Here is a 21,032-nt window from a genome sequence, read left to right as displayed (position 1 = left end):
CTGGAGACGTGGCCACGGTAAACAGCGACGGTAGCGAACCACGTGACGTGCGAAATATTTGGGATTTAATTTGGATTATTATTATTATTTTTTTTTTTTTTTTACAAGAAATACTTGTATTATTTATGTTTGAGATTGTTATAAAATACGTCATAGCCAAATATTCCGGTCATTTCTGAATATTATTTAATTAATATACATAATGTGGGCCGGGGCTCAATGTACAGGTATTCATTTTTTTTAAAGCATAATATATATCCTGACATTTAGGCTTTACATGAATAAATATTTTTGTAGATACTATAGCTCTTGGTTGCCACCTACTGGACGAAATAGTAAGGCATTTTAAAAAAATGTATTTAATTAATTAGCATTTTGATAACGCAAATTGACATTTTAGATGAAAACTAGTGAATGTTATTAATGTTAGACACTTTTGGACAAGTTTTTTTAAATAGTTATACTTCGAGATTTAGAAGACAATTAATTTACCTTCATTTTAATAACATAGACGAATTTGAGATCAAAATAATGTTGACTTTGAAAAAACCTTTTTATTGGGCTGAAAGGTAATGCAACTAATTTAACTATTTGAATAGATAGATAGACATTTGAGATAAAAACAAAACAAACAGCCTGAAGCCCCTACCCCCTTTCAATGCATGGAAAAATCATGAGAATTAAAATGGATTAAACAAATGGGTTTGATTTTTTTTCCCACAAATAAATCTTATTTGCTATTAAAGTAGGTGTTATCAGTTGCACACACCCACGCACACACGCATGCAGCAATACTAAAAACATATTTATTCAACACACAAATGGACACAAAAAGTTTTTGGCCCCACACAGAATTAGGCATCACTCTTAATGCACGTACACAGTGTGACATGCGGAAACAAAACGGCATGAATTATTGTTATTATTATTACTCATATTAATTATTATTAGCCAACGCCATTTACCTGAATGTGGTGGTTAAAAGCAGCAGCACAACAGCGTCTGGTGCCGTGCTAAAGGGCAGTTTTAAGTTAGTTGATATGCAAAGACAAATGTACATTAATGGCCCTTCAGTGAGTAGAAAAACAAACAAAAATATATTTTAAAAAAATGGCACAAAAGATAATAATTAAAAAAATAAGTTGTTGTACAAATCATTTACAAGTGTTTTTTGACATTGGTTCGCACACAGAGAAGTGTGCAGAAAAATGAAAATAAAATGTCACCACAGTGCTATTATTTTCCATGTGTACTCTATAGAAACAGCCAAGAAGAAAAATAAACAGGAAAAAAAAAATCATGTTTAAAAAAAAATAAAATAAAACTTTTTTCTATGCACCTTGCTTGTTGTAATTAAAAATTTTCTCGGCTTTTATTCATGGTTGACTTGGGGAGGGGTGGCAAAAATGTGCACATTTGTGTCTTTCGAACCTGGAAGAAAGTCTTTCCTCACGTTTCAATGTCCACGAACCGTGTTGCCATCTTACTTTCATGCTTACAACGCCCCAAAAAAAAGATTTGGTGTCCACACGTTCACACCTGGAAGTCGTTGCCAAAATGCCGACGTTGGTCCTCGGTCATGGACAGGTAGGTGGCCCTCATGCTGGGGGAGTACTGCCAGGACGCAACATGACAGAGGTGAGATTTTGACAAGAGAAATGTTGGGGAGTTAAGAGATTAATTTTCCAGCAGTTGTCTGCGTTGCCAAGGGACGGTCATTTAAAAAGAAGTCAAACATGAAACGCTTAAAAAAAAAACATTAAATTTAAATAATTTAATAATTTAAAAATCAATAATTTAATAAAGTATCATAACCTAATATGGGAAAACTAAATAAAAAAACATGAAGTGACATTTGAAGTAACCCCAAAATTTATTAACGAAAATTTTTAAAATATTAGGGACATTTCTGCAGTGGATGTAACTGAAAAAATAATAATACAAAAAATAATAATCATTTCGCATATAATTCATTTCTTAAGTTTTATATCTAATACATTATTAACTCAAATCTAATTTTGAAAATGACAATTTAAAACATTTAATTAACATTTCTGTCTAGTGACAGCTGCTGTAGGATATAAAAATGATCAAACGCTACATGTAGAACTATAGATTATGACAATTTATTATAATTAATATTGAGGGATCCAATTAAATTTATTTTGTTCTAAAAACTCATTTATTTTTTTTTAAACTTGACAATTAAAAAAAAATGTTTTGTCTTTGATAACACCTGCATATGGAAATAAAAATTAGTTTCCAGCATTTATCTTAAGACACTAATAAAATCCTTCTTGGACAAGAGCTCTCTAATTATATATTACTCCACTAGATGGCGCTACCGTATTTCTCATATAATACATGCAGACGATTGATTTCAATGAATCCATGCAAAGTACAGCGCCCCCCGATGGCCATGCAAGGGGGCAAGAAAGGAAGGCGTTGGGAAAAGTTGAATGAAAACTAGACTTACTCGGGTTCTATACGGCTGAGAGTAAATCTTCAAAAGTTGATTGAAAAAAAATTAAGAAGAAGAAGAAGAAGAGAAATGAGGGACAAACAAGCAACACAAAAATAAACAAAGGAAGCTGTTAGCCAAAAAGCAACGAGCACAAAGCTGCACAGTTCAGAAAAGCAAAGCGGCGCCAAAGCACACTATGCAGGAATATAAATATATTTTTTTTTAATTTGGAAAAAATGTGACTGAATAAAAAAACAAAAAGGAACCAGTGTCGCCATTTCTGTCCGAGCGATGATTCTATTTATTACAAAACGAACCCAACCTACCGAGGGCGGCGGCGAGCCTCGTCCAATCAGAGGCACGTTCTCAAATCGAGGATTCCCACCGAAAAGAGCCGTCTGGTTCCTGATGAAAAAAACAAAAACAAACCACAAGTCAAGTAAAATTCGTGTCCAACAACGCGTCCGGTTTTGGGGCGCTCACATGTAGTCGCCCATGGGGGTGCTGGAGAGCGGGGGGGCGGGGGGCTGCAGGCTGTTCTGGCTGCCCATGCTGCTGCTGTAGCTGCAGAAGCTGTGCACGGTGGTGTGGTTCTGGTTCTGAGAGCCCATTCGGTTGCGCCGCGGGTTGAAGGGGTCCTCCTCATCCATGTCGTCGTAGTCCTGCTCGCTGAGGGTGGCGGAACGGCCGACATTTTAGTTTGATCGCTGAAACTTTTCGGACTTTGGGGATTATTTCTCGTTTCGTTCCAATGGACAAGGTGGACGGTATCGTTCCTAATTTTTTTTGCTTGTGTGGATTATTCCTAGCCATTATCTATTTCCATTTTGCAAGACATTCGGACAGCAAACCGACCTGCTGGCAATCTGTCTCCACGCTCTGGGGATGGCGCAAAGCATGATGGTGAAGGCACAAGCCGCCAGCACGGAGAAGAGGCACAAGTAGAGCACGCCCTCCACGCCGTCGTAGCACACGCCCACCATGGCGTCCAGGTAGTCCTGCAAATATGCGTTCAGACAGTTCACGCGCTGACGTTCCGTGCCCGTCCTTGGCGCTGCCGCACCTTGTTGAGCCCCCTGCAGTCGAGCAGAGCTGTCAGCTGGTGCAGGCTGGCCTCAGATGAGTTGAGAACATGCTGGATGCCCACCAGGTCCCTCTGCGGAGGAAAACATCATTGCTGATGCCGAATGTACGTGTGGGCGTTGCATGTTTGTGTGTGCGTTACCTCCGCTGTAGGGAAGAGCGGCACGGCGAACTGCAGCAAACCTTGGATTTGGATCTGCATGGTGGTCAAAGATCTCTGGAAAAGCGTCAGAGGCTGCAAAAACAGGAAGAGTATTACAAGAATAATCATCCTAATAATTCGATCACATAGAAAAAATATTTTGAAGACTAAATTCTTCTTGAAAGCTGTCTTGAAACCGAACCCTCCTTTGAAAAACCATAGCCCTGAGTTAAACTGTATATTGAAAACCTACCTCAACACCCTAATCCCAGTTTTTACAAAAAAGTCATTTGAAAGCAACAAAAAACTAGACTGCACATTTTTTCTCTCAAAAATGTTGCAGCAGTCAGAATCTTAGTATTTTTTTATTGTTTGCGGCACCGAATTGTAGTTCACAAATGATGGATGAGTCATGAGGAAGATAAGAAAACTCATTTTTTTACAGCTCATGCCCTTGTCTTGTTGGGAGTTGGTGTCAGTCTACCTTTTCGCCACCAGAGGGCAGAAGCAGAAGCATTGGAAATTAAATTTAATTTGGAATAAAAACTCGTTTAAAGAATCATATTGCATTCATTTTAAAAAATCCTCTTTTATAATTATTTTTTTGGGGGGTCTTTGTTTTTTTTAAAAATATTTTTTGGGTTTTTATGAATATTTTTTAGATTTATTTTGAAAAAAAAATGATAGAAAACAAATTCTGAAAAATAGACAAAAAAAAAAAAAATCTGAAAAAGGGGACAAGATAATTAACCCCATCAAAAATAAATAAATAAATGCAATATGCGTGTCTTGAAACCAAAACTTAACCTTTGAACGAAATAATAAATACCAGAAAAAGGAGGTGGGGCTTGTGCCTCGCTCCTCAGCCAATCAGTGACCTCCCGTGTGCGGTGAACTTTGTTCACGAGCAAAAAGTCAACTAAAGGCAACTACGTTGACATACGCCGGCCACATTAGGTACACCTGCTCAATCCAGTGAACACATGGCTTTATATCGGCAGCTGTAACTAATCACATGTTGGCATTCTTATAATTTTTATTATTAACTTTTATGATGCGTACCTGCTGGTAAGGGTTGGTCAGCGTCTGGTTGCAATAAACGTAATAATGAACGATATCTGCAAAGTAAGCCAAATGTCGAGTCAGGATTATCAAGACCGGTTGGTGACTCTGCATTCTTCTGAGTCGTACCTGTGCCGATGACGCCTTTGATTTGACTCATGATGAACTTGTCGGGCGCCACGCAGAAGTCGCTCGTGCCCTGAAAAATCACACGCAGCGCTGTCAAACTGGAAGCTTGACACTTTGAAAACCTAACGCCGGTTTGAAACCTTAACTTGATACCCTACTCTGGAACTCTTAACTCTGTCTTTTAAAAAAAAACAAGCATGAAATCCTAATTTGAAACCTTAATCATGTCTTGAAACTCCACTTTGACCTTTGAACCTTACATTGAAGCCCAATTCAGGCTTCAAATGCTAATTTGAAAACTTAACTCTTACTTGAAACCTTATCGGTGACTACAAACCCTAATCTTGTCTTTAGGGTTTAACTGGAAACCACAACCCAAGCTTGATCCCAATTTAAAACCCTACTTTGAAACCTGAAACCTGTCTTAAAATTTTTTAAACTTGAAACCTTAACATTGGCTTGAAATATTAATTTAGAACCCTAATTTGAAACCTTACTGCATTCTTAAAACATGAATCCAGACGAAAACCGCAACTTGCTTGAAACCATAACTTGAAAACCTAACCCAGGCTTGAAGCCCTAATTTGAGAACCCAACGCTTGCTTGAAACCTTAATTTGAAACCCTAAAAGTGACTTGCAACCGTAACCCTCATTTAAAACTTTAACCTGAAAATTTACTTGTGACACCCCGCATGACGCTACATGACTAGCGTGCAAAGCGACAATTAGCGCGCTGACTTGATGAGCGCGTTACCATGGCAACGCGGCTCCCAACGTGCGCGCTTGACTAACGAGACCTTTTTCCTCATTGTCCAACGAGCGAGACCATCTCTTCCGGCTCGTTTCCGTGGTTACGCATGGATCCCGAGCTCGCCCGCAGGTACCAGTTAACAGCGGCGGGAAAATGATTCATTGACATTTTTTTTTTTTTTTTTTTTTCAGAAATGAGTAAATAAACTTGTAACAGATGGCATGCCGGGCAACTCACCACGGCGGCGGCCAATTCGGCTCCGAGCGACGCCCAGCTGAGTATCAACGTCAGCACCCCGCACAGCATCATCCTGGTGGGGCATTCAAACACATTTAAACACACTCGAAACGATAACATTTCAAATAAACACCTCATGGCTGGAATATCCCGTCACGACAACAATGAGGCACTCTAAAGCGGTCGACTGCGCAGAGCACCTGTCCACACACGGGCTGTGACATAAGATTATTTTTTTCCCCTCTCCTTCAGAGTTTGCTTTTTTGTTTTTTTTTCATGACGTGCAATGCAGTCATGGCTGACAACGAGGCACTCTAAAAGTACGTTTTCAGTAATTATCGTTAAGCGTTCAATTAATAATAAGCAAATAAGAGCTCAGATTCGGCACTTGGCAACCAAAAGAATACTAAATAAATCTACCCTGAGTTGAAACTGAATGTCAACGTCCTGAGGGTTTGAAACAATGATGTCACTGGCCAGTTATCAAAATAATGAAAAAAAAAAAAAAAAACGCAGCTGTTCTCTGCACCCTCAAGGACAAACGTTGATCTCATCGTGACATCAGGCACTCAGCAATTGAAAGGCCTATTAAAACGCGAACCTTAAGTCCATTAGAGGATGACTCGAGGTCAAAGTCGTGCGAGTGACACTTTGTTTGGCGCGGAATTTAGCCCGTTAGCTTGAGACGCTAACACACAATCCCCAAACACACGATCCCCCAGCCCGGAGAATCGTTTGCTTGAATTCCACTCGAGTGGAAAAAAGAGCATCCCACGGGACGTCTTGACAAAGGGGCTCGGAGCTAAATGCGGGTTGAAGTGAGGTGGCGGTGTGTGTGTGTGTGTTGTTGTGGTTAGTAGGGCGCGCGTAGCCTCGTAGCTGAGCGATTGAGGGCGACAGGGGGATGCACGGCTGGATGGACGGACGTTCCGGTGGATTTTACGCCCCCGTGAACTCTCTCCCCCGCCCCCGAAGAGGCGAGCGCTGCGCTTTGGCGACTCAGTACTTTGAGTACTCACCGATTCTGAGTAAGGATAAGACATACATATACGTATTCAGAAATGTAGTCCCCGCCTCCCAAAGACGTATTTATACGTCTTTCCCTTTTTTCTTTTTTTTTTTCGGCGTCCTAGTGCCGTGTTTTTTTCAGTCAAAATCCAGAAAAACGCTCGAATTGAGGGGTTTCCCTTCGTGAACATTTCTGGGGTTGAATGAGTTAAGTATCGGTAGCTGGTATCAGCAGCCTGGACCACTACCTAATACCTTAAAATAAGGCCGATACCTGTAATTGGTACTCGCCCAGACCTAGTTTTCGGCTTTTTCAAATTAGGGTTTTAAGCCAGCGCTAGGGCTCCAAACAAGTGTTAGGGTCTCAAAGGAGTAAGGTTATGATTTCCCGAGCAGTCTTGCGGTGCCGCGTGAGGAAGTTATTACTTAAAGTGATTGAATTGATCGCTCGCAGTCGGCGTGTTCATCGAAATGCAAAAAATAAGGAATTGCGTCGCGTTAACGTCACGCTGGGTGGATTCTACGGGTGAACATCTGGGCCGCTGATTAAATGTGTCACAGGCATCCGGCGCGAAGAATGCACTTCGTGCAGTCAATTCTCGATGGGATTTAGCAGGTGGTACGCTAATCGACGTCTTTCATGACAGAAGCGCGTGCACGAGACTCACGTGGTGAGCAGCCAGCGAGACTGCTTGGCGAGTCCCAGACAAGCCAGCAGGCAGATGATGAGGTCAAGGATGAGGAGCAGCAGGTAGGCCAGCCACCTGCGTCGCAGAAATGACATCGGCATACAAACACACGCAACGATTGAATGAACAGCCGGTGAGCGATTGCTGAGCTGGGAAATATGTTCAACATCTCGAAGAAAATAGTTCTTGGAGTGACATCACCATGTTCATTTTTTGGGGGGTTTTCCTTGGAAAATATGGTTTCAGCTGGGGTAAGGGTTGCAAGCCAGAGTTGCAAACATGGGTTAGGGTTTTAAATTAGGGTATCAAGGAGTTTCGTTGTAGGGTAAGGGGTTTCAAACAAGGATTTTAAATGAAGATTTCTAGACTGGTTTAGAGCTTGAAAATTTAATTAGGGTTTCCAGTGATTTACTATCAACCAGAGATAGGGTTTCAAATCAGTGTTAGGGGTTAATTAGGGATTTGGGTTTTGGTCAGGTTTCTATCATTAGTTAGGGTCTAAATTGGTGTTAGGGTTTCAAGCTTGGCTTTCACGTTTTGATTAGGGTGTCAAAGTAGGGTTTCAACATTTATTAAGGGTTTCCAAGTATTATTTCAATTGCAAGTTACGGTTCTGGTGTTAGGTTAGGGTTTCAAGACAGGGTTGGTGTTTCAAATTTGGGTTTCTAGTTTGAGTTGGTGCTTCATAGTATGCTTTCAAGCCAGTGTTGGTGTTTCAAATCAGATTGTGGGGTTTCAAATAAGGAATTCAATTGAGGCTTTTCTGTGTTGGTTAGGGCTTTAAAAGCTGTGGGTCAATTTTCTAGGTAGGGTTGCAAACCAGGGTTGGAATTTGAAATTAGGTGGGTTTTTTTGCTGTTGTTTTGCGTTAGGATTTGCAAGTAGAACTGAGTTAAATTTGCAGCCCAGGATTAGAATTTCAAATTAAGGTTTCAAATCAGTGTTAGGGTTTAAATTAAGGTTTCAAATCAGCGTTAGGGTTTTCAAGTTTTGTTCACCTGTAGTACTCAACGCTAGCCGTCAGTTTGGCCACGGGCGCCAGGTCCACATCAGCCTGGGCCCAGTCTGGCAAGCCCACCAGCTGCTTGATGACGTTGTCGGCCATCTGCTGCATGAACTGCAGCGTCTGCACGTAGTCGCCGCGCGTGGCGAAGATCTCGTCCAGCCGGGCCAGGTGCTGATGAAGGCCGCTCTTCATGTTGCCCATGGTGGTGCTCACCTGCAGCTCACAACGCAAAAAAAAAAAAAAAAAAAAAAGCAACATGATAAGATGGACCATCCAGGCTAATTAAGTGCGCTTATTTCAGACTAGACTGCACTTGAGCCACATGCTGCTTCACCTACTGACCATATCACCGGTAATATTGTGTTCACGCAATGTACGCCGGCGGCTAATGAACCCTCCGATGAGGACGGCAAAACGGCGAATTCACTCGACACGAGCGCGTCACGGACTTTAATTCTAACGCCCGACTTTGCTCGGAGGGAGCGCGTTGTTTACGAGGAAACGGCGAGACGCGCTAATTAAAAAGGCTAATAAATGCTCCCCCTTCAGCTGCGGGTGCTTAGCGCCTAATGGAGAGGCTTGTCGTATTGTTGTGTGAGGGATTAGTTGCTATTTTCATCGCGTAGCCTCCGGAAAAGAAACGATGGCGCTCACAAATCAGCCATCGTTGGCACTTTTTTTTTTTTTTTTTTTTTTTTTTAAACTCGGATTTATCAGGCCAATTCCGAATCGTGAAAGAAATTACAAGGGCGCCTAACTAACACTTGTACTAAATGTGAGACGCCTCTTGATCACAAATCAACATCGAAATGTAATTTAAATCATTTTAATTGCAAAGGCTGCAATTTTTGTGGGGGGGGGGGGAGTGTAATTGCACATCCACTCCCGTAGGTGGCAGTGGCGCTGTCATTGCTAGAATGTGCAGGGAGTATCTTTAAGGTGGTTTTTTTTTTTGCGCCGTTGAAGTGGACATTGTAGTGCTAAAATGTACTAAAAATATTTTTTTTTTTTTTGGGGGGGGACAAATGATGCCAAAAATCGCCATTATTTAGGCCGGACAACACCTTCACGCAACTCTGTGAGAATCTAATTTCAAAACGCCTGAGGTGGAGTCGAGCAAGGGAGAACGGCAATCCTATATGTGATTCTACCAGATACGATTTTCCCAGTGGATTTCATATAAGCGTGGCGGTTGAAGCGATAATTGGCTGCGAGTTAGGTCGGGGCACAAAGCAATTTGAGGGAGTGATTTTTATCTCTACAAGCTGTAAACAAACAAAGACGATAAAGAAAGCCGACTCGTGACATATACAGTCGGGCAAGCAGGAATTTGATGCTCGTTTTTACGCAACAAATAAACTTAACGACCACAACACGGCAACAAAACAGTCCAAAACATTCAAAAGCAAAGCAGAGAAAACAAAAGTAGATTACAAAAAATGAGTAGAATGTACGTTCAAGACATTTAAACACATGAAACTGAATTTTTTTATTTTTTTTAAGTAAAGACATAAAATTGGGTTTCTAAAATACAAGAAAATTATCAACCTTAAGGATGAATGATTGTGGAATTTTTATTTATTTATTTATGGTTTTTTTATTATTTATTTTTTTAATATTATTTTTTTTAATCCCTCAATTGTGCAATCGCAATTTAATATGCGATTCATTTTTTTCTAATGTGCAGACCGACTGACATAAATCTTTTTTTTTTTTCTACTTTAATTCGGAAAACAGAATTCAGATTATTACTGATGAGAGGCTGAGATTAAGTTAACAAAAAAAAAATGGTGGTCAAGCTCTCTCGAAACGATGAGAGTTCATTTTAGCGCTGCTGGGTTCCAATCTGGAGTTTTAAAAGGACGCCGTTTTGGCCACTCTCCAGCTTCGGGCTTCACTTCCAAGAGAGCGCTTGTCCCTCAACACATCATCAGCATATCTTCCAGACTGTGGCCAATCAAGGTCTTGCCTCCTTCAAAAGAGTTCCTTCGGCCTTTCTCCAGTTTCAGTCCAAGCTCTGAATTGTCCCCTTTTCCGCCTTCATTTGAAGCATTTTGTTTCCCGGAGGAGAGCCGAGGCACACTGGGCTCTTTGTCCGGCTTAGGAAGACCACCGTTTCTTCAGGAAAGCACCGAGCATGGGATTCCCAAATAAAGAACGTCACATCTAATTATGCGCTGGATGGAGTTCACACGTTTGCGAGATTTCAGACAGCCTGGGTTGTGTTTGCGCCTTCTCTCCAGTGACAAAAAAAAAAAAGGGGATGAGGTTTTTAGTTTTTTGAGTGAGAGTTCCAAGGAGTAGGGTTCAAGGTTTTGGTAGGGTTTTTAAATTTGGGTTGGGGTTTCAAGTTAGGGTTTGAAGCCATGCCATTAAAGTCGGGGTACATGTTGTAACTTTTTAAAGGGTTCTGGTTTTAATGTAGGAGTAGGGTTTCAAGTTACTGAATTAAATTAAGGTTTCATACCAAGTTAAGGTTTTAAAATATGGTTAGGGTTTTAAGGCAGTGTTTGGCTTCCAAATTAAAGTAAGATGTTTTCGTTGCTAGTCTGCTTAAGGGTTTCGAGACAAGGTGAGGGTTTCGAGGTGTTTCAAATGTAAGTATTAAGGCAGGGGTAGGGTTTCAAGAAAAGGTAAGTGTTTCAAATTAGGGTTATGGTTGAAAATTTGGGTTAGGCTTCCAAATTATGTTTGAGTTTAAACTTAAGGTTTCAAATTAAGGTTTCCAGTCAGTCTCATTTTAGGGTTTCACATTTGGGGTAGGGTTTCAAGCCATCATTAGGGTTTCATTTTATTTCAAACTAGGTTTTTAAATATTTTTTTTTCTGCATTATTTTGTATGTGTGTGTAGTGAGTTAAAACTCATTCGCTACCAGCCGAGAAAATAAAATTGATTTTTGACGTCTATAGCCGTCAATGGCAGTGAATGAAATAACATCACCAGAATTAATGCCCTATAATTAAAAGTACATGCAGGACAATTTTAGGACGACATTTATTGAACAACAAGGCCAGCGATGATCTCATCCGCAGAAAAGTGGCCGACGCTCACACTCGGTCGCCGCGTTGCACCTACCAGGCTGTCCACGCCGCCCAGCGTGTTGTTGGCGTTGTACAGCGAATACGTCAGCTGGTAGATGCCGTCGTTGGTCTCGCTGTTGCCGTAGAAACCCACGCCCACGGCCACGCTGCGGGAGAGGCACAGTCAGTCGCCGGAAAGCAAAAGGACAAAAATTTTCTGGCTGCTCGGTACATTAGCGCTAGCTTAGCGCGACAACGGCGCTCATCATTTAAACAACAAGGTGTTTTGTTAGCGTGAGCGTGGCGCTTCCGGCGGAGATGTGACATGAATAACGCACAATGTTTGCATGAAAGGCACCGGGAGATATATATAAAAAAAAAAAAGGTATTAGCGCAAACAAATCGGGACACATGCGAGGTGTGATAATGACGCACATGAAAAGACTCGAGTTTGGTTCACTGAATGAGATTCCCCTTTTTTCCACCCGCCATTGTGCGGGTGCTAAAAATGCTCCGGCTTGACTGCTGGCAACAGTCTCATTAATTCAAGATTTTTTTATTTTTTTATTTGTTTATTTTAATATGAATACACCATTTTTGCCTCGTGTGTTCTCGTCGAGCTGGAGTTTAAGCCGAAGAGAAAGAACATCACAGACGGTGCACAACTGTCATGGCGAGGAATGACAATGCAGAGAAAAAGATGGGAGGAATTTAGGGGAAAACTAAAGTGAAACGGCAGCAGCGGCAGCAGAGGAATAAAAAAAAAAAAAAAAAAAAAAAGGAGCTGTCGGCTAAAACGAATAGACTCAGTTGGGTTTATTAAATATTTACGTTTTGACCCAAACTGGCAGCCGAACTGAGGAGAAGAGTGACGGCGACCGTTTGGTGACCGTCCTGGTTTTATTTACAAGTTGAAACTGCAGAATTGCCCCCCGCTCTCACTCACTCACACACACACTCTCTCTCTCTCTCTCTCTCTCAATTTGGCGCTCAATTGCTTCTTCACACTGCAGCATGTTTGGCTTCCGTGTTTTTGCCCACTGAGACTCTCACACTCACACACACCCCAAAAAGTACTCGCTGATTTGTCAGCAGCAACCGGCAGCAAATCGATACATAATTTACAGCCTTTGCTCTTACATACTGCAGCTTTAAAGGTCACATAGAAAAGGCGCTTTTAAAAGGTCAACAATGGGCGGCATTAAATGATATTCATGAAAGAACATTGGACACATGTGAAAACGCAAAGCTCGACAGCGGTGGGACTGCGGAAATATGTTGTACAACACGACTGTCACATGGTTTAGAGCAGGGCCTCGGCCGCACTAGATTCAATTAGCCAATCAGCACAGAGAGGGAGAAAGAGCGAGCGAGCGGCGACCACGCGCCATCGCTTACTATGCGGCGTACGGGGATCTTTATGTAAAAGAAAACGTGATCGATTGGATCCTCTGGTGTGAGCGGTCATTGTGAAGTCTGCAGGTGTACCTAATGAAGTGTCCAGCGACTTGAGACACGGTTTTAATGAGACGGAGCTGTCTGCCGCGAGGACACAAGGCCAGAGAGACGCGCGGAAAGGAAATGGCGCGCGCCGTTGTGCATGCGAAATGTTTGCAGAGTAAATCGAAGGGGAAATAGTAAATACCTTGAGAATAGCAAGAGGAAAGTGTTTTTTTTAAAAATGTATTTATTTTTGTTTATAAGGACCGACCGCATTGAGAAAAACTCACTGTGCTTGAAAATGCTATTGTACTGTATGTTGAAAGTTAGGGCTTCAAGACAGGATTTGGGTTTTAAATTAGGGAATGAATACAGTTAGGCTTTCAAATTAGGGCTTCAAAATTGCATTTTAAATGAGGTTTCCAAGTTAGGGCAACAAAACTCTACTTTGTCAAGCCATGGGTAGGGTTTCAAATTAGGGTATTAAGTACGGGTTCAGGTTTAGGTTCAGGTTTGGGTTGGGGATATGGCGTCACATTTTAGTTCTAACTTGTAAAGTAGGGCTTTCAAATGATTTTAATGAATTGTTTCATACAGACTTCAGTTGCGATTGAAATCGCGAAGTATCCGCGTTGTCGCTCACCAAGTGACGAGTCCAGCGGCGACGGCCGACCAGGTGACGCAGCACGACGCCGGCTTCTTGGTGTCCTCGTCGTCGTCGTCATCCCTCCGCCGACAACACAGGCAGCTCAGGTAGACGGCCAGACACAGCAGGTTGACGCCCAACGCCGTCGCCGCCACGCAGCCCAGAAACAGCAAAGACTGAACAAGACCAAAAGCCTGCGTCATCATTTAAATACAAATACTAAATTAGGGTTGCAGTTTTAAATTAGGAACGGCTCGGATTCCGACAAGCTTTGAGTACGGTTTAAATTGGTGGTCCAGATCGGGGTTAGGGTTTTAAATCAAGTATCCAAGGCCGAGGATAGGGATTCAAGTTTTGGTATGGGTTTCAAATTAGGGTGTCAAGTTAGGCTACAATTGGGTTCAGGATTTTAAAACAGGGTTTGGGGTACGGTTTCAAGGTAGGGTGAGGTTATCAGATTAGGGCTTCAGACAGGTTTAAGGGTTAGGGTTCAAAGTTGAGGTTAGGGTTTTAAAGTGTAGTCATGGGCTTTAAAATGGGGGTTTTAAGCCTGATTAAGGGTTTCAGGTGTGGGTTAGAGTTTCAAATTAGGGTATCAAGTTGGATTTTCAAGACAAAGATGCAATTTTAGGTGTCTAGTCAGGACAAATTATTCAAATTAGGGTTTTAAATTAGGATTTCAAACCGGGCTTTGGGTTGAAACACTTCCAGCCCGGGTAAATTGAATAGACGTATATATCCGTCATTGGTACTGAGTGAGTTAATTTTCTGGAAACACTTTTTTTGATACAATACAAAAACAGCAAAAAGCCAAGAAATCTCCTCGTCTTTGTTTTCACTCTGATTTTCTTTGTGCGAGTTACAGTAATGATCACTTTGCAAGACGGCGAGTGAGATTGTGATCATCTCCATATCTGAAGCGCTGGCAGAAACAAGGCCAACTGCTTACTGGGGGGGCTCTCATCTTCTCTGGCAGCATCCCTCGCCTCCAGCTGGCGAGCAGACACCTCCTTGCGCTGCGCTTCAGCTCCGCTCTTCCTACACCCCCCCCCCCCCACACACACACATACACACCGACACCCTCCTCTTCCACTTCGTCCCACCTTCCGTGAAAGACGGGACTAAAATAGATCGGCCAATGCGAGCAGATGGGTTGAGCGCACCCCCACACCCCCCACCCCTTCCATTTCCTTTCTAGTGCGCCTAACATCTTTTGCTTGCCGAGCCATATGTTCCCATGGTGAGTGTCATGCATCCCGCAAGAGTAGAGAAGGATTAAAAGCCCCAAATAGGGAGAATCCGCTGGATTACGGCGAATCGAAAGAGAGCGAGAGAGGAGAACAAAAAAAAACGAGGCTGGTCCGTTTGACGGCGTAAAAGAGCAAAAGATGGAAACACATCTGTCTCATTTCACAGCTATGATGTCGACCTCGTCGACTTTCAACATAAAACGGGCCCGCAAATGAGAGGGAATTACACGCCTGTCTTGTTATACTGGGGCTCAAATTGACCTATAAAAATCTTTTGTCCAAAGAAATCTACATAAAAGATGGTCCTAGCTTGGTTCTTTTCTTTAAAGTTTTTTTTTTTTTTTTTAAATTCACTTGGAATTTTTGTTTTATTAATTATGCAGCAGGTCACACCGACTCATTAAACTGATATAATATGCTTTCAATTTAGGAGATTAAATTGGGGTTTCAGGTTTGAGTTATGGTTTGCTCAAAAAATGCTGGCGACTGAGAGCGAAAAAGAAGTCAGCAGGTTGTAGAGAATTTTTTTTTTTTTCCGTTCGGGCTCCAGTATGCTGAAATGATCGACCCGCAGAAATTATTGGATTTTGGCCTGTTAGCCTGCCGCTTCTCTTCACCCCCCCCCAATCTACTGATACGGAGAAGGACAGGAGCCGAAATTTATAATCTCGACTAGATTGTGAAATAAAATTAAGGTTAAAAAACAGGAATCGTGTTTCAAATTATGATTTCTGGTTTAAATTGTGGCTTTAATTCCGGGTAAGGATTACAAATTAAGCGTTTCAAACCAGGATTATGGATTTTAATTAGGTCCAGGGTCTGGTTTCAAGTGAGAGGTCGCGTTTTCGAATAAGGAGACAAAGTTGGGGTTTCAAGTTGAAAGGTTAGAAAGCCAAGTTTCAAGACAGGGTACGGATCTCAAATTAGGGTTTGGGTGTGAATTTGGGTTTGACGGTAAGCATTCAGGCCAGGGTTGGAATTTTTTTTGTATGTTTGAGGTCACGAAGACGCTTACGTCGGTGCAAACATACAAGCGGGTCACGTCGACGCATAAAACAAAAGCGAGCAGGCCGAGGAGAATGTAGGATGGTAAAGAGAAAAAATAAATAAAAATGAAGCGCTGAGTTCATCGCCATGGTAACGCGCAGCTCGCCGAGTGAAAAGGGGGACCATCGGCGTTTGTTTGAATGGAGCAGCATGTGACGGGCCCGCTTCAATGGCCGTCTTGTGATTCCCCGCAGCTAAGGCGATGCGGAGAAAGGAGGGAATGTGGCGGGGACGGAAGGCAAGGGACGGACGGGAGCTCGGCGCTGATCCGAGCTGTCAAAAGAATAGTTGATGTCCTTTTTGTTGTTTGTCCGGGAGAAAAAAAAAACAAAAAAAAAAACATGCACTCTCTATTTTTGCGGGACAATTCCCAAGTCGCTTTTGCACTCTCTCTCCTCTCGGCAGAAATAATGGTCTGTAAATTATGTAGCATCCAAGCAAGAGGAAGGAAAGGATGCGCATGCAGAAACACGCTTGCAGCACTTACTTCGCCGGCATTCCGACCTTCCGTTAACTTTAAAAACACCTTGCATATTTGAACGGCAAACATTTTGCTCTTTGCGGACGTCGTAATCTCGAATTAAAGATATCCGTGCAGGACAAACACACTTAACTTTATATTTTCTTCCTAAAAAATGAACGTCAATTTCCCCCACTTCAGTCCAATGACTGTTTGCTGCCTAAACGGGCTGCCATAAAAAGTGAAGCGGCATGTAAACATTTAGTATAATGCTTAACGTTTTAAACTGTAGGCATTTTCTAAACACATTGACAGACATTTGGAGCAACAGGTGGCGCAATAATCCTTGAACCTAATTTGCTTGCTGCCTAAACGGGCTGTGGGATGCCCTGAAATCGGAAGAAAGCAAAGATTTAAAAAACATTTTTTTTAAACATCCCAGCCAGTAGGTGGTGCAATAACTCCCCAAAAATGTACCTTACACAAAATTTGCTTGCTGCCTAAATGGGCTGTGGCATTCCGTGAAAATGGAAGAAAAACACCATTTCATTTTTTTATCATTTTTTATTTATTTATTTTTAAACATGTTGAAAGACATAACGCTAATATTAAACGACATAAAAAAGTGAAAACACATGCATACCATTTGCTCTTCATCCCCTTTTTGGCGAGTAATCCAAGAGTGAAATTTATTCAAATCAATACTTCCTACATAAGCAGCCATTCTAATTAATACATAAGCACGTCGTTACAGACACACTCCATCTGCCACGCTGCGCAAGTCGCGTGCAAGTGGACCAACGCTAGTGTGAAAGGAACAACTCAGAAGGTGTGGACAGTGACGTTCCCTCGATGTGACAGGAGCTAAACGGGTGGCGGGTCATGAAACGAGCAAGGCCATGGAATTCCCCGCTCCTATTTTTTCATAACGGGAAATTCCAGAAATTCCATTCCACGTAACTTGAAGATTTGAAAGTTGGCTGCCCTTCGAGTGTCAGACATGCCCGATTAGGCAACGTTTAAAGACAAGTGACCGAAACTTGTTTTTAGGCTTTCAAGCCATTGTTGGGATTCAAATTAGGGTCGAGTCAAGTTTAGGGTTTTCAAGCCAGAATTTTGGTTTTAGAGTACAGTGGGTTTACGACACTACAAAATGCCGGGTTGTTTTCCCAAGACACTCAGTGGATAGCAGATTGGGTTATTTTTATTGAAGGTAGGCCCAATTATTTTTGACCGAGCAGATTAGGCCGAAGATCGGATTTGGGGAGCACTAAAGAGCTTTGATGGCTTTCGATACATGGGATCTGGGTTCAAATCCCAGTCAGGGCAGCCACTGACCCAATGCTGGGTAGATAGTTCATGGGTTACTTTTGACCCAGTAGTTTTAAAAGTGTTGGGTTTCAAACTAGGGTTAGAATTTGCAGCAAGCGTATCTTTGAGTTTGAAATTAGGGTTTCAAATCAGGGATAAGGTTTCAATTTAGGGTTTCAAAGACATTAAGTCCTCCTTGAAAGTAGTTGGCGCTATTCTGCGACTCTTTGGCCGATCTGTGCAATTTTGTCATTTGCGTTAAATGAAATTTGACACTGTATATGAAAAGTATCAGAGGTATCGGTACTCGGTATCTGCGTTCTGAAAAGCAATGGTGGAAAATCCCTAGTTTTAATCCAAAGGGGGCTCCTATAAAACCGCGTCGGGCGTCTTCATATTCCGAGTACTTTAACTACACGGCCTATAGATTTCATTAAGTTTTTATTTCAACCTCCATGATTTCCTCTGGGATTTTTCACATTTCCTGCGGACATGCTGCAGTTAACATGTCTCGAAAGTGCGGGATGACGTCATATCACCTCCCACTACAAGTGAGCGACAAATGCACTCCAACTGCCATCATTACAAGGAAAACTGCCCCCCCCCCCCCATCCACCCAACCGCCACCAATCATCAGTCCCACCCCTCGTCATCCACTGCGACGCTCTGCTCGATGCCTCGGGGAGGAGGGACGGTACAGGGGTCTTTTTTTCCGGCACAGTGCGCTCGGCTGGGCCTCGTTCGCAGCTGGGATGCCATTAAGTCCCGGTGAAGCCGGCACGCTCGAGTAAGGGGGGTGGGGCCTGGGGGGGGGGGGGGGCGGGGGTCGGAGCAAGGAAGCGGGATCTTCAACGCGTCACAGAAACTTTAAGCGCAATTTAACGACTAGTTTTCCAGGAAAGACTCTTTCTAGGTAAGGGTCTCAGAAGCAACCCTTGTGACCCAGGGGCAGATGGGGGAGGGGGGGGGGTCCTCAACAAAAGGACAAGGGGAAGAGACAACCCAGCCCCCCATCACTCGAGCGGACCTTTTTGTTGGTTTTGCCTCAGGAGGTCGAAGGGCTGTGTTGTTTTGCTCCTTGTAGCCGCCACAGACAGAAACACTTCGAACTGGGCGATATGGCTTGCAAATAAAAGCTTCCATTTTTTTTTTTAAATATCTGATGTTAAATCCACACCCCCGCTTTGCATATTAATTTTTTTTCTGAGATTTGCTTTATTTTTGTTGATACCAAACAAGCTATAAAACAGTTTTTCCCGCCCAGTTGTTCTCACAAAAACTGTATTAGCATCCACAGACGTGATTTCACATTTTTTTTTAAGATAATAAGTGAAGGAAAATATGTAATTTTGGAAAAGGATACAAACACAATCCTTCATAATTTAAAATAAAATGAGGTAATGAACTACAAGGCTCCGCTCAAGCTCTCTCATGGTCTTGAGTAGAGGCAATGCGACCTGCAAAATATTAGCACATACCTCGGGTCAAAAAAACCCCAAAAATCTCTATATGATTCTGCTGTGTTGTCTGTCTCTTTGTGGGAATCAAAATTACACGTCACTTGCACATCTTGCCTGCTAACTTGCTAGCGAGCACAAAAAAAAAAAATCAAGAATGAGAACACGAATCCCACTGGCGTGACTCAAAGAATACACACATTCATCAGCGTTATTGACGATATACAGACGAATCACGCCTTGCCAATTAGTGCTGACCATAAACTAAGCGTTGTCCATAAAAACGTATTGTTGGGAAGTCCAAACTTGACAAAATGGGAAGTCCGATTAGGCCCAACCTGCCCGCCTAACGCATGATGTCGTCTTTTGGGCCAACATGCTCTGTCCCGAGGAATTCAGCCCACACAGCAACTTCGCCATCAATGGGGAGGCATCCCCGGGGTCATGTGAGAGCCTCCGCCATGTTTTCTCCTCTTAAATTGAATTGTGGGTGTTCATTAAGGAAAACAGAAAACAATCACGCCGATCACATGGCACATTGCCTTAGCTATTATACAATTGTGCATTATACCAGTTTGGACGCAATATTAGATACACCAAATGACTTTAGCGGAACTACTTTCAAATATCAGATTTTCACAGGCTCAATGTGTGTGTAAAGTCTGCTATTTTTTTGGTGTAAATATTTAGGTCCTCAAAATATTTGATTCTTTATGGAGGATGGTAAGAATAATTTCTACTTTTGTAACAGTCGCTGCTCAGGCCCCAATTGTAGTTCCAAGCATAGGTTAGGCTTTGAAGCTGTTTAAAACAAGTGGGTAGGGTTCCGAGTGGAGGATTCAAGCTAGTTAGCATTTCCAAGTTGTGTTTCAAGCCAAATGTCGAAATTGAGTGCTTCAGGTCAGGGTTCAGTTTATCAAATTCGGGTTTTGAGTCAGGTATAGTCAATCAAGTTTTTTTTAAGGCCAGTTTGAAATCACATGAATTCCTTTGACATTGAATCCAAATATTCGAAACAGCATTCCTATGTGTACAGGTGTACCTAATGTAGTGTCCCGTGGGTGGCTGTCCCTATTAAAGTGATTGGAGATGTCCTCCCGGTACTCCGTACTGACCTGCTGGTAGTTCTCGTCGTCGGGTTTGAAGCTGTTGTCCACCGGCTGCAGCCTCAAATTGACGTGCGGGAAACTGTGCAGCCAGTAAGTCCACCACGGTGCGATGTAATCCACGCGTGAAGAAGACATCCCTGATATAACCCAAATAATCCACCCACCCAAAAAGTTCAAAGCGCCTCGTTAGTCCTGTCTCGTGTGAGACAAAGGCGGTGATGAAAACATGTTTCGTGCGTGGTGGTGGTGGAGACACGCACTCCTCTTCCACGCGAGTCCCAAAAACACACGCAGGAGAATGTTCAGATCCGGGTGGATCTCACGCTTGTTCGGCAATGACAAGGAATCACGAGGAGCTGCTGGTGGATCCCGTGTGTGTTTGGATCCACGAAGCGCGTTCACAATACAGCGGGAGCGCGCTTCGTAGCCACGCGTTGACGCGGCAGGGGGCATCACCGACCGAAGAGGTCGTTACGAAGTGTTTCTCGTTCATTTTGGTAAATTGTCAGAAGTTTGTTACTTTGCTGCAACCTGGTGGACAACTGCGGTAACGACAACTCATTTAACACTATTCACCGTTTGGGTTCTATCGCTTTGCTGTCATCTAGTGGCCAAGAGAGGTAATGTCGGTCAATTTGGATTTAAACTGAATTGTTGTGGGGTATTTTAATCAGAACACAAATAGATATAAAAACAACAAAACGCACTGGCTTTCAGGT

At 42.5% G+C, this 21,032-nt stretch overlaps 1 protein-coding gene across 4 annotated transcripts; it reads right to left on the bottom strand.

The window, feature by feature from the left end:
* Positions 1-690: 690 nt before the first annotated feature.
* On the bottom strand, positions 691-20,768 carry ttyh2 (tweety family member 2). 4 transcript variants are annotated; one of them, XM_088285321.1, is made up of 15 exons: positions 20,320-20,768; positions 13,677-13,855; positions 11,649-11,760; positions 8,565-8,791; positions 7,546-7,641; positions 5,870-5,942; positions 4,881-4,950; positions 4,752-4,807; positions 3,690-3,782; positions 3,528-3,620; positions 3,320-3,462; positions 2,948-3,133; positions 2,791-2,869; positions 2,477-2,503; positions 691-1,614 (listed from the first exon to the last, which is right to left on the bottom strand). In XM_088285321.1, exons 1-15 carry the CDS (start codon positions 20,446-20,448, stop codon positions 1,534-1,536), a joined length of 1,644 nt encoding a protein of 547 aa, XP_088141447.1. In that variant the 5' UTR covers positions 20,449-20,768; the 3' UTR covers positions 691-1,533. The 4 variants fall into 4 exon arrangements, with proteins under 4 accessions (XP_088141447.1, XP_088141448.1, XP_088141449.1 ...); XM_088285322.1 differs by having other exon boundaries at positions 8,565-8,785; XM_088285323.1 differs by lacking the exon at positions 2,477-2,503.
* Between the last annotated feature and the right edge of the window lie 264 nt (positions 20,769-21,032).

The sequence above is a fragment of the Idiotropiscis lumnitzeri genome, chromosome 20 (genome assembly GCF_059441095.1).
Source record: "Idiotropiscis lumnitzeri isolate Australia: NSW breed Sydney's pygmy pipehorse chromosome 20, RoL_Ilum_1.0, whole genome shotgun sequence".
Lineage (NCBI taxonomy): Eukaryota > Metazoa > Chordata > Actinopteri > Syngnathiformes > Syngnathidae > Idiotropiscis > Idiotropiscis lumnitzeri.
This window is presented reverse-complemented; position numbering and strand designations above follow the sequence as displayed.